This window comes from Xenopus laevis, chromosome 4L (genome assembly GCF_017654675.1).
Source record: "Xenopus laevis strain J_2021 chromosome 4L, Xenopus_laevis_v10.1, whole genome shotgun sequence".
In the NCBI taxonomy this organism is placed as follows: Eukaryota; Metazoa; Chordata; class Amphibia; order Anura; family Pipidae; genus Xenopus; species Xenopus laevis.
The window spans coordinates 57094738-57108365 of NC_054377.1; the positions used below are offsets into that span (position 1 = coordinate 57094738).

At 36.4% G+C, this 13628-nt stretch overlaps 1 protein-coding gene across 1 annotated transcript in view; it reads right to left on the reverse strand.

Moving 5' to 3' along the window:
- The window catches only part of cdh13.L (cadherin 13 L homeolog), a 523301-nt gene that overhangs the window by 26543 nt on the left and 483130 nt on the right, over positions 1–13628 (reverse strand). Inside the window, 3 exon segments of the mRNA NM_001094730.1 lie at positions 469–687; positions 3245–3478; positions 12764–12906. Coding sequence (NP_001088199.1) covers positions 469–687; positions 3245–3478; positions 12764–12906 — 596 coding nt within the window.

Sequence of the window (13628 nt, forward strand, 5' to 3'; positions counted from 1 at the left end):
TCCTTCCCAATAATTTAAAAAAAGGTAAATATGTTTGGAGGTCTAGCTGTGAACCAGCTACCCTATACTTCAGTCCTCTGCTTCCACCTGAAATAACAAATATTTGTCTTAATCTCAACTGCCTCATCTCCAACACCCCCACTTTACTGGCATGTACCATAGTCCTAGGATCTTTGAGATTTTTGATTATTATTGCTATTTTAAATTACAATAGTGTAATTTATTTTTTTTCCTTTCTCTTTACAATATAGAGTTGACACCTCTTATTTCTTGGAATGACTGCTCCTACAGTACAACCTTTTAGCTGAAATAAACCTCTCACTTGTAATTTGCTGACATTAAGATGATTACAGAACAGAGAAAAAAAACATGCTTTTATATTCCAACTGTTACATTCAATACTGAAGCCTTTTCTTTTGGCAACCTAGGGAATTTTAATGACACACAAGTCACGCTATAACAACTTACAAAACAAACTGGAGAGTGAAAATAGGAGGAGGAGGAACATGCTGGCATGGGGAGCATCAGCTGAGCTGCAGTCCATTTTGCTTTTCTTGCAGGAACAAACTTGTACTTTTAATTCTGTGCTGTTGGTCAAGGGGGGCTTTCCAGAATCTGTTACCGTGACTGGCAGATTGTAATTGGCTCTCTTCAGATTATGTAGAAGCCTGACTTGGGCATGGGTATCTGCAGAAAGCCAGAGATTATGCATTAACTGATGCTACTATCATATGAAATGCATCCTGTGCTATAGAATGTATCCTATGCTATACATTTCCTAAAACTGCCACTTATCAAAAAATAAGAAGAAAGGCATCTATTATCTGAGGTCAGAGGCTGTGCACTTAAATTCTAGTTTTCTATGCCTATTATTAATTGAGATTTTCTGTAACACTGTTAAAACTGAGTCAGAAATATCTGTAGGACATACAATGATGTTTTATATAATTAGCTAATATTAACATAAAGTAAATAAATCTTACCTCCAACAGGTACATTGAAAACAACTTAAAAAGAGTATTTGCATGCAAGATAATATACTTTCAGATCGTTTTGATTATGCACTTATATAATAAATGTAATGTAACAGGCAATAAAAGGCACAGTATTTGCCCAGGTGCAGTACCCCATAGCAACGAATAAGATGTGTTTTTGAATCATGTGACCAGTAAATGCTACCTGCTGATTGGTTGGTCTCAGTGATTAGACCTGTAGCAATTATTGCACCTTTTATTACACAACCCCTTGTAAATTCTGTCCAGAAAGGCATATTTCGACATTATAGTGAACTTAACTTGAATTGCAATTTTCAAACAGCATGCTGCAATTTAATATACTAGGATGCTATATTCATAATATGAATGGTTTATTAAGTACAGTATCGGCTAAAGAGATGCTATCATGGAGATAAATAGAACCGAGAAAGCCATTTCAGTCAGATAAATTATAGGGAAAAATGGTGTAATTATTTAAGCAAACATTTCATCTTTCCTTTGGTTGATATAATGTGACCTCATTCCCATGATTTATGTAGCTGTAGCCTCTAACACTTTCAATATGGCTGCTGTCACATATGTTATCATGCTCTATCCCTCACTACACAATTGCAATAGTGTTAATGTATGTTAGCGCTCATTTAGCAACTAGCAGTTAGGCAGGTTAAAATAGTTAAAAGGTTGAACTTGATGGACGCGTGTCTTTTTTAACCTAATTTACTATGTTACTATGTTAATGAACACAAGTGTGACGCCTTATTCATGGTACTTACCTTATACATGCTAATTGCAACCTGCACGTAATGTACCAATTTAATCCACCTTCATAAAGTACCAGGGCTGGAACTAGGCGTAGGTAGACGAGGTACCTGCCTAGAGTGCAACAAAAGGGGGGTGCTGGGCAGGTACCTGTCTTCTGCCTACCCCATGTTCGCTGCTCTCCCCTTCCTCCCTCCCCTCTGGTGCTCACTCCCTCCCCTCTGGTGCTCACTCCGGCCTCCCTCCCCTCCGGTGCACTCTCCCACCTTCCTCCCCTCCGGTGCTCTCACCCACCTCCCACCCCTCCAGCACTCTGCGCATGCGTGCATACATTCAGTTTAGGACAGCACACACATGGGGGGGTGGAGCTCGGTGGCTGGCCCTGTCACCTAGGGTGCCCGGTTCGCTTGGCCCGGCACTGTGAAGTGCATAAAGTATAAAGTGCAAAGGCTTTGAGGTCTTCCTGGGTTACCTTGCATGTGCAACTACACATGCAATTGACTAGCACTTACACATGCAATTGACTAGCAGCTACACATGTAACTGTCTAGCAGCTCTTGGTTGTTGTTTGTGTTCCATAAGTGATAGCATTCAGAACAAAATGGCTAAGAATAAACCCTGCGCAATGTGGGTGCAGCTTACCAAAACTGATGCAAATGTATGTTTGCATAGATAAATATCTTGCAGTTGTGGTGTTTGCTATATTGTAATCACCTGTTCTTACACTACAATTCTAGGGAAAAATGCATTCTGTGTAAAACCATGGCAATTAGTATGTTCTTTTTTCACTTGTATTAGTAAATGAGCCCTATTATTTTTATATATGTGGTCAGGCATTGCTCAAGCTTCAGCTTCCAATATCCGTGTCTAACATACAGCACAAATACAACTTTGTCAATGTTGCCACAAAACATTCTATACTTTTTAAGTGCAAATTAAAATATTAACCGGTTCTTTATAAGGTAACTTTTTATTTGCATGATTTTATTTCTTCCATGAGGGCATTACTAACTTTAAAAACTTGATACCGTTATGTGCCTTGTGGCATTTATGCTCAATCCTGACCCTTCTTCTTCCGTCCCTCCACTTTCCTTTTCCATGCCATGACCACTAGTGTAGAGAATGAAAATGCTGTCTACTACACTAGAAAAGTAGTTTGAAAAAAAAAAAAATTGGGTTACCAGGGGTGACTTTTTGTTACCCATGACAAGTGCTGCTTGGTGGAATACGCACCCCTGTTCGAAGCATATTTCACAGCATTTTAATTGAAATAATGGTACAGCAATGAAGGAAATCTGTAAAAAATGCAGATTAATAATTTGGATCTAATCAATTTATATATAATAGCAAGAATGATGTTTTCAAGACAGAAGGCAGAAGAAACACCAATGAAGAAAACATTGTTTGTTACCGATAACTCCAGAAAATGTATTTAACAAAAGTTATTTCTATACAAAAACAAAAACATAGAATGTTTTCTCCTCACTCACTGTTTAATTGGGTTATTTTCCATGCCTTGTCAGATCCTGTCTGTTTGCTTAACTCAAATTTGAAAGGGTCAGAATTTGGATGAAGGTCCCGGTCTGATGCGCTCAAGATAACAACAGTGAGGTCTTTTGAGTCTTCGCACACATATGCAGAGGTAGGATGTATGTATGGTGCGTTGTCATTGATATCCTCCAGCGTAATCTGAAAGGTTCCTGTTCCGGTGGCAGGGGGGCTGCCTGAAATACGAAAGATTCGATATTTTTATCTTCACTAGAATTAATAACATACTATATTTGTATTTGTTATAGCAGCGAATCTGCAAAGTGAAGAGAAAAACAATACTATACAATATTTCAATGTATTAAATTAAAAGAAACTTGTTCATTTGTTCCAAAAAAGGCATTTCACTTTCCCTTTGCTGGTGAACAAGATTTAGATTTGACAGTTCTATTGTTGTGAATCTCTTTAAAGATCATAACAGATACAACTGTTCCACCTGTGCTCATACTGCAAAGCAGCATGTGTTTTTACTTGAGCACTCTTTGCAGTCAAATATCTGGTTGTTATAGGTTGCAATGCCACCCTGATGGCGCTACCACTATATAGGTTTGGCAATATCCATTTTTCTGTAATACATGGGCATAATATTACATATATAACTGCATGCTGCTATTGTAAGGTTCCATAGCTTCAACTATGGCCCCTAGGATGCCATGACAAATTGATGATTGAAAGTTGGAGCAAAGAAACCTGCAACACTCACTTTAGTAGTGAAAGCTTAGAAAGGTAAGTGCAGATTACACATAATTGTTTTGTACTTAATAACAGGATGTACAGATTTTTTAGGATTTCTTTAAAAACTTTTTGGACTGGGCAAGTATGTTCTCAGTTTAGATTCATACTTTGGCTTAGAGCAAAGGAAACCGCAAATTATTGTCTGAATATGACATAAGTATCCATAATTACAGCAGGCTTGCAGGGCTGCCTTATTAAATGAGAAAGATGAGTATTTGCCCAGGGCACGCCAAGGCAAATGGCACCAACAATGATTTATAAATGAAGCAGCCAGTATAAATGGCAGACCCATGTTTTGGAAACAAAATACTAAGGCCCTTGCCTTATTCACCTTGTAGTCCATGTAGCCTCTGGTGGCAAAGTAGAGCAAATTCATTCCTAGGGCTACAAAATCTACACACACACACACACATGACACAAGTAGGGATGGGTGAATTTTTTTTGCCTCGTTTCGCCGAAAAAATTACGCCCATAGACTTGTATGGCGGCGTGCGTCAAAAAAAAAAAGACGCGCGTCAAAACAATTTCGCCGCACGACAAAATTTTTTTGACGTTCATAGACTTTAATGGGCGGCAAATTTTTGCCGAAGCGAAACGGGTCAAATTCGCCCGTCCGTCACACAAGTTAATTGGACCAATTTAAATATTTATTAAACCCATACTCATTTATTAAAGATTTGCTTCACCCTCAACCATATTTGCATTTCTGCATGGTCATTGGACATCCAGTAATACTACTAATAATATTGATAATAACAACAACAAGACTAAAACGTACTGATATAGATGGCAATTCAATTTCTTGCTTGCTTGTGAGGGCCATTGAGCATTATAATTTGCCAAAGCTAAGACTACAATATTCAGTTGCTTTCAATTGCTGCCGTTGTTGTTGTTACAGTTTAAAGACTACAGTACATTCTTGTAACTGGTACAGCCTGCCTGTATTATGTGTTCATTATGTTAAATAAATGTAGGGGAATCCTATTCCTTCATTGCTCTGTGGATACCCTGTTCCCTGCTCAGTCCTAGGGCATATACTAATGAATTAATGTTTTAAATTGTCTGTTGCTCAGTATAGTACACTAATCATAGATATAAAATATTGTTGATAACTTTCTAAAGTAGGAAACAGATGTTTTTAATACATGATGCAACATAATCTCCACCATTTTGTGTCTCTGGAAAATGGGAGTTTTTTTCCCCAAAGTGTTTGCATGGTGATTATATGCAAAACTGCCCTGAAACTATGAATATAAAGAAGCATGATAAACATTTCTTTTATCTGCAGGTTTAAGCACTTTTTGCCATTGTGCAGATTAACATAATGTTCTACAAAAAAAGTCATTTTGTTCCTTATTTCATAAAAGTTTAAGAAATGTGTGTTTGCAGGACAATCTTGCTTAATTACAGTTATAGAGCTACAAAATTATAGTTTCAGGAAGCTTAGCTTAAGTACACAGAGCTCCAAAATGAAAGAATAATTTGGAACATTCGTAACTACTTACTTCCTCTGCATCTAAACACATTTAAAATCTATGAGCTTTTTAACATTCTGTGTTCTAAAAATCTGCAAAATGTTGTGCCTAAGGGTTGTACTGTGATTTTTTGTGGCCAAAAATGTTTTGTATGATTGTCTCAACACAAAAGGGCTTACTTACAGTATAATCTACACAACCAGTCATTTTAACCATACCGTTTGATGTTGCAATGATCCAAAAAAATTAAATAGTTCCAAAAAAACAAAAGTTATTTTTTTTTCAACAAAATAAAATAGTTTATTCTCTTTTTTAAAAAAATTGTAGCATGATTGCTGTGAAGTTTGGCATTAAATAACCCGGGGTTGTTTTTTTTATATAACACATTTACCACCATTTACTGTATTACCCTTCAAATCAGTTATGGATAAAAACACATTATATGTCCCATTCCTTATACCTGTATAACTAACATTATTTTCAAATAGCAGGTTTATGCTATGAAATATTTTTCTATTAAATGTATATGTTTCTTGTTTATTTTCCTTTCCCAGACATATAACCTTCTATTTCAAGTGCAAATATTTCCATTTGTTTTGCCAAACCATCCACAAAAATAGAAAGAAATGTTGTGCTTTGGATTTACTCTAGATTCAGCTTTTTCTCATTTATTGTATAAGTGAACTCAAGTGACCCAAAAAGGAACAGATCGTCAGCAGTTATTAGAATGATGAAAGTAAATCTATTTTAGTTTTCTTTGTCTGTCCTGTCCAATGTTTTTCATGTAATGCACCAGTTTCTCCCTACACTACTTGTCTGCAAAGAGTATGCATTATGGAGCCTTAGCACTTGGACAGGCTCAGGACCATTGTGTCTTTATGTCTTATACTATTCTTGAATTTTAGCTTTGAATCTGTTTAATGAAAGCAACATGTAGCCAACAATCTTTCAGTTGGACAGCCCTTCTCTAGATTACTGAATTGAGGGAAACTGTCTGCAACATTGGAGAAATTAAGATTGCGGCCCAGCAAATACATTAGAATCATGGTGAACAAATAAAATGAATATACAAAGCAGAGTCGGGTCCAGGTGTTACTTTCACATTTTATATATGCTGTTTGTCACCCCCAAACTGTAATCCAGAATGCTTGGGACCTGGGCTTTTCAGTATAAGGGGTCTTTCCATAAATTGGATCACATTTAGTAAACCCAATAGATGGCTTTGCTTCCAATAATGATTAATTATATCTTACTTGCAATCAAGTACAATGTACGGTTTTATTAATTACAGAGAAAAGGGAAGTCATTTTTAAAATTCTGAATTATATGATTAAAATGGTGTCTGAGTTTTCTGGATAACGCCCTTCTGGATATTGGATCCCATACCTGTATATATTTGTGTTTGTGTCTTTATGTCTTAAACTATTCTTGAATTTTAGCTTTGAATCTGTTTAATGAAAACAAGATTATTTTTATTACCTTTGATTGGACTAATTGTAATTGAAATTGTAATTTGAGTCCAATACATCTTGATATAATATTAGGAAATACTGTGAGACAAAATGAATATAAACACAATAGATTATTTGAAATAGGATCATAAAAGTTGGGCTTTCAGGCATTTAATTAAATCGCTGTTTTTAATTCTGAAAGCATTATTCCAAAATGGACTTATAATGTCTGAGCCACTGTTATCTTATTCTTTAGCTTATAATATTTAAAAACATAACTAGATTAAAGAAAAGAAATAAATTGCTATGTTTCAGAACTGCCAGTATAGAGCTCAACTTATATTGATTAAATGTATTAAATACTAGCGATCTGCAAATAATCTTCCATTGTTATTGATTCAGCCCCACATAACATGCGTATAACTATCTTTTATTATTAAGATATTATTATTTATTATTGTATTAAGATATTTTCAAATGTACTCTACAAAAAATAAGAAAGTAAGAAAGTAAAAGGGAAGAAGAAAATAGGCAGTAATATTGCAGTCATATATCATTCCACATGAGTATGCAAAATGATAGATGACAAAAAAGAGAAATCATCAGGATATTCCATGGAAAAATAGTCTATTGAATGTAAAGGGATTTGCTCCCAGATTGACCAAAAATATTGGGCTGCTATATTTTGCAATCTCAAAGGGGCCGATTCACAAAGGGTTGAATATCGAGGGATAATTAACCCACGATATTCGACTGGGAATTAAAATCCTTCGACTTTGAATATCGAAGTCGAAGGATTTTAGCGCAAATAGTGCGATCGAATGATCGAAGGATTATTCCTTCGATTGAACGATAAAATCCTTCGAATCGAATGATTAGAAGGATTTTAATCCAACGATCGAAGGAATATCCTTCAATCAAAAAAAGTTAGCCAAGCCTATGGGGACCTTCCCCATAGGCTAACATTGAGTTCGGTAGCTTTTAGATGGCGAACTAGGGGGTCGAAGTTTTTTCTTAAAGAGACAGTACTTCGACTATCGAATGGTCGAACGATTTTTAGTGCGAATAGTTCGATTCGAAGTCATAGTCGTAGTCGAAGGTCGTAGTAGCCCATTCGATGGTCGAAGTAGCCCAAAAAACACTTCGAAATTCGAAGTTTTTTTACTTCGAATCCTTCACTCGAAGTTAGTGAATCGGCCCCAAAGTGTTTGTTTTCCTTGACTCTTTTTAAAATATCTGGAAGAGTTCCATTTCATTTTGAGGCTATCACTAAGCATTTAGCCTTGAGCACTTGATTGATCCCGATGTGAGTATGTTTATGCATCTCATTAAAGGGTTTGCACAGGAGTAGAGTTGATATATTTTAAGGACTTGGTATCCCAAGAGATGGCTCAATAGTGTAGACACTTCAGTCCATAATGTTTGGATAAGTGGGCAATCCCAAAATAATAAGTGCCTAGTGTGCCAGCAAGTAGAAGGGCAATCAAGCTTAGTAGGAGTGTGGTATCAGAACATAAGTAGTTTTTTTCCCTTGAGACTTGAGGAAATTAACTTTCATTTGAAGCAGCTTAGATGGTTCTTCACGGTGAGGGCAGTGAGGTTGTGGAAAGGTAGGTCAAGTGAAGTTGTAGGGCAGATTCTTTTAATGTCTTTAACATGGGCTTGGATGACTTCTTGAACAAGCTTACTATTCACAGCTATAGTGATTTTAAACTTTACAGTTAGTTTAGGTATATATCTTTTATATATGAGTGTATAGATATCTTTTTTTTATTTTTATGATACATGTGTGCTGAGGTTCATTTGGAGCAGTTCAACTTTTAACTATATAACTATAAAACTATGCAGTGCCAGCAGGTCCTGCGATATACAAAAAATTAAAAGTGTTCTCATTGAGTATATTTATCTGACTTTCATTACAACAACATAACCTTAAGGGATCAGACAAGCCTTCCCCCTGTTTTGCCTGGGACATCACTGAGCCCAGTTACAGGCAAGGGAGTGACCGATTGACTGGAAGCCCCAGAAGACATCCGAGAAAAAGAGGTGGATCCAGGAAAAGCCAAATCCACAAGGCCGCAGAGAGAGCTTATAAAAGAGCCAATTCTGCTGCTTGGAAAGACTCACCAGGGAGGGCTTGGGTAGGGGGCTGTGTGCTCTGCTTTGAATAAGCATTTGAACTTAATACATTAACAGAGCCCAGTTTCTGTCACCTGCATGAGGATACTTTGGCCATGAATGATTCCCCAGGGTGAGGACAGGTCTTGCTTATGTACGTACTACTAAATCCAAAGGGAAAGGTACTTTGGGGCAGGTAGCGCTACCTGGCGACATGACAGTTCTTGGGGAAGGGACATTGAACTGAACTGTGCTAATCTGCATTGGTCTACCCAGAGTGGAGTGTGGGACTGTGGCAATTAAAGACTCTGCTAGGGGTTGTATAGTACATCCACACAGGTTCCTCAGGGCAGAGTTATACTGTTTGAACTACTGTATATTTGCATATTTCTACTTTTCAATAAAATATAACATTATGTTAGTTTACTGCAAATAGTAATAAGTCAAATCAACTGGACTTGCTGTATTTTCTTTTTGACCTGTAGAAAAATATTTGTGGTTATATACTCAGGAATCTAACTCCAATCAGCATGATCTGGTGCTATTCCTCAGTGCTCACTGGGTGGAGGTACTGTGCTCTAAATCCCACTATCTTTCACCTAATTGCAGGCTTCATAAGAGTTTAAATACGTGAGTGCAACTCCATTCTACCAAAGGTTTCAGCAAAGGGTTACAACTGCCTTATTTGAATTCAAAGGAGAAAGTTGCCATTATCAGCATGTTATAAATGTTATTAACTGAAGTAACTCTATAACTGGATTTGATAATATAAGCAAGGCTCTGCAATACTTGGACTATTATCCATAGCTCCAATTAAAATGTACCATTCTGGCCAAAATTCATGAACACATTGTAGAGTCCTCCTCTTAGATATTTAAAATGTTTACTTTTCTCAACAAGAAAGCTGGGGATATAATAAAAGTAACAATGTATGCACCAGAACCAGTAACTGGTCAAATTTAGGAAACTTTGGATTGGTTAGCATGGGTTTTGACTACAATGCTCTCCTTTTAAACACATTAATGTAATGTATTTCTGTAGCAGGTCAGAAGATTAAAAAAAAAATCACATTAAAACATGATGACTAAAACTCTAAACAAATATTCAGTGTTTTTAATATTGTACTTATGTTCTTATAGATGTCATTTAGAAATGAAATCGCTATCAGATTTGATAATAAGCACTGGAGAACAGCAGCTGTATTAAACTCTGATTTGATCATTTAAATTTTTAATCAAGTCTGTGTGATGACATATTAAAGCAATATTTTGTCTGTGATTTAGTTGATTAAAACGGTAAAAAGAGATGCATCTGGAGTATGATTCTTAATTATTGCAGTGGTGACTAAAAGATAAGACGATTCATTTTGGTGCTTCAAATCAAATTGTCTGCTTTATACCAAAACAGATACAGACAGAGTGTGCGAATTAATCTGTCAACTACAAAATAAAAGAGAGGCTGAGTAAATCATACTTTTTAAATAATAAATAAGGTGAAATCATGGATTATAATTTGGATTTTGATAAATTAACCCCATAAAAGTTTTTTTTTGTTTTTTTGTGACTTTATATTGACAGTTTCAAAGAAGGTTGCTTCAGGTCTAGTCATGACAACAACCAATCAGTCACTAACATTCAATAGTCACCTGATAGCAAACATGTTCTACTTTTGAACTCCCAGTGTCCCCAAAATTTCACATTGGCAGCATGAAGAGAAGTGATGATTGGATCTGCTAAGATTTGCTTTGTCCTGTGTGTTTGCAAAAACCTGGAGATATTGCGAATTAATGTTGAAATTGTTCACAATTTGTTTTGACAGCCTAATCAAGCAAGAGAGGTAGTACTTCTGCGTTTTCCTGCTTGGCACAGGCATTGCAGGCATGGATTTGTGGCGAATTTTCACATTTCGCCGCCCGTGAATGTTTTTGTAAAACAGTAGTGAAAATTCGCAGTGTAAAATTTGACACGACTAAAAAAATTGTTCAGCGTCCAAATGGGCTGGACGACCATTGACCATGGACAAAAGAGTCACGCATAAAAAATAGTCGCTTGTGTCTAAATTGATGCGCGTCAAAATTATTTTGATGCCCATTGACTTCAAGGCATTTCGCAAATTTTTCTCCAGGACAGATTCACCCATCACTATTGCTGTCATTTCTGTCCTCAATGCCTATGCCAAGCAGGAGAAATCTATTGCTTGACACAAGCATAGGGACAGAACTGACAGGCAGAGCAAGCACAAGACGCCATCCTGATCACATCTTCTGCTTGCGCTGCCTAGGCAGTTTTATTGTAGCAATTTCTCGAAAAAAATCACCAGGGGCAAACTTGCAGATTTGGCTGTGATTTCATCCATGGCAATTTTTATTTTTCATCCCTAATGAAAAGCATTTGGAATCTGTGATTTGCTCCTTGTTGGGGCTAGAGCTAGTGGGCTTTTACTCAGTGGTGTAACTAATCACCGGTGGGCCCATGTGCAGTATGTGCTCCCAGGCTCACTGCCTGATGTCCCCCCCACAAATTGTGCAGCTGCAAGCTGCTGGCATAAACTGCAAACTTTCCCCCTGCCGCCCAAAATAATACTTATCTTGGCTCCGGCAGACTACAAGGGGGTTCAGGTGCAATCATATCCTTGGTAGTGACACCATGCTTTTACTTTATCTTCAATAGTCCCTGAGTAACTAACATATTAAGTGTTCAGAAGTCACCTTGAGAGATTAAATTCACCAGTCTCTGTTTAGCATGAAATTTTAAAAATGACATACATGTCACTACAAACTGATCCCTCCACTGGACTTCAGAAGTCCATCAGAGTTCCGCTAAAGACTGGGGTCAATGATGCAATTGCTCTGTAACTACTGCAGCGCAATTGTATGTGAAATCAAAGATAAAGAGGTTGTATGTGTAACTGACCCCTTTTGTGTTTGACATATACTGTTTTATTTACTGTATCTGTGTTGGATTTTTGAAATCATTCAGTCATAAAAACATTTAAGATCGGGGTAAAATGTGTTCCTTTTTGTCCTCTATTTCAAAAATGGCCATTAGCATTACTGTAGACACAGCTTCTGAAATACAGAAAGCCAAACCACAAATTTATCTTGCTAACATCGGTTCACTTACTGAAAATTGAGAAGCTGCTTCTGACAATTATATCATTTTAAAAACACACACACACACACATATATATATATATATATATATATATATATATATATATATATATATATATAGATATATATATATATATTCTCATGCACATTCATACACACACACAGCATCTTGTCTTTCCCTCATTTCTAATTCAGCTTGTACAACTGCTTGATATTTAAAATGATTAATCATCCTTCAAAGGTTTGCAGTAAAGCAGAGGGATAACTGAAAGCCGCACCTGTGCATTTTTTTAATCAACACTACACTTCCAATGTCTTCCTATAAAAGGTAACCTTTTCCATCATGATAGCTTGTCTCTTTTGCTCCCAAAGGGGATAAGAATTTATTGTATCTTGCTATTATAAGGTGCCCCATATAAACCAGGTTGTTTTACTATGTGCTATGAATAATACTCGGCAAATGATTTAATTGTTCATCAGTGTGAATACAATAGAAGGGACTGTCAGAATCTATATGTTCTGATAAGTACCGATTCTGAAGCATATAGAAATATAATGTACAATACTTACCATTGTCTATTGCTAAGATGAGTGCAGTATAAGTGTTGTTCTGGACAAATGTTGATTCGCGGTCCAAAGGAGATGTTGTATTGATTGTGCCATTCAGAGGATTAATGTACAGCCAGCCTGCCTCATCCTTCAGTATGGAGTACCTGAATAAAGCATTTATCAGATCAGACAAAAGGGTCCATACAAAGCATTTCCTTATGCCAGTTTGATTGGCACTAATAATAGAGTTAGCTGGTATTTTCTATTTTATTTTCATCATGAAAAATGTTGACACTTCAAAGAAAGCACATTTTGCCTTCGGTGTAAGTAACAGACATAGATAAAAAGAAAACACCACTCTGTAATTTCCAAGTTATCAATGCTTAGTAATCACCTTGCATATTATAAATGTGCATTATAATGTTTGGAAGAAAAAATATGCTAAAGTAGAGTTTGTAAATTTGAACAAATACTAGCTTATGGAGTATTTTAATATACAACAACAAAGGTGTGCGATTGTGCATGACAACTCCATTCAAGGTCTCCAAGGAATGTAGCCATGCTACCCTGTCGGAAAATTTGTAATTTCAATATTATTTATGTACTTCGGGGGAAATCTTATTCAGGAATGCGATTAATAGAATGTGCACCTGTGATTAATGTCTGAGACATCAATACACATGAGACTAAATATTAAGTAAAGTTTCAATAAGTGAGTTTCACATAGACTCCTAAGGTGGTTAATGGACAATAACTGTTTTGGGGCACTGCAATATTGGGATTTGTATTTACTTTCAAAGGTGCTGACAATTCCAGGGTAAAAAAAGCAATAGGAGAGAGGGGAGTTCTCAGCACACAGGGCATTGTTTTGCTGCTGTCATCCAGT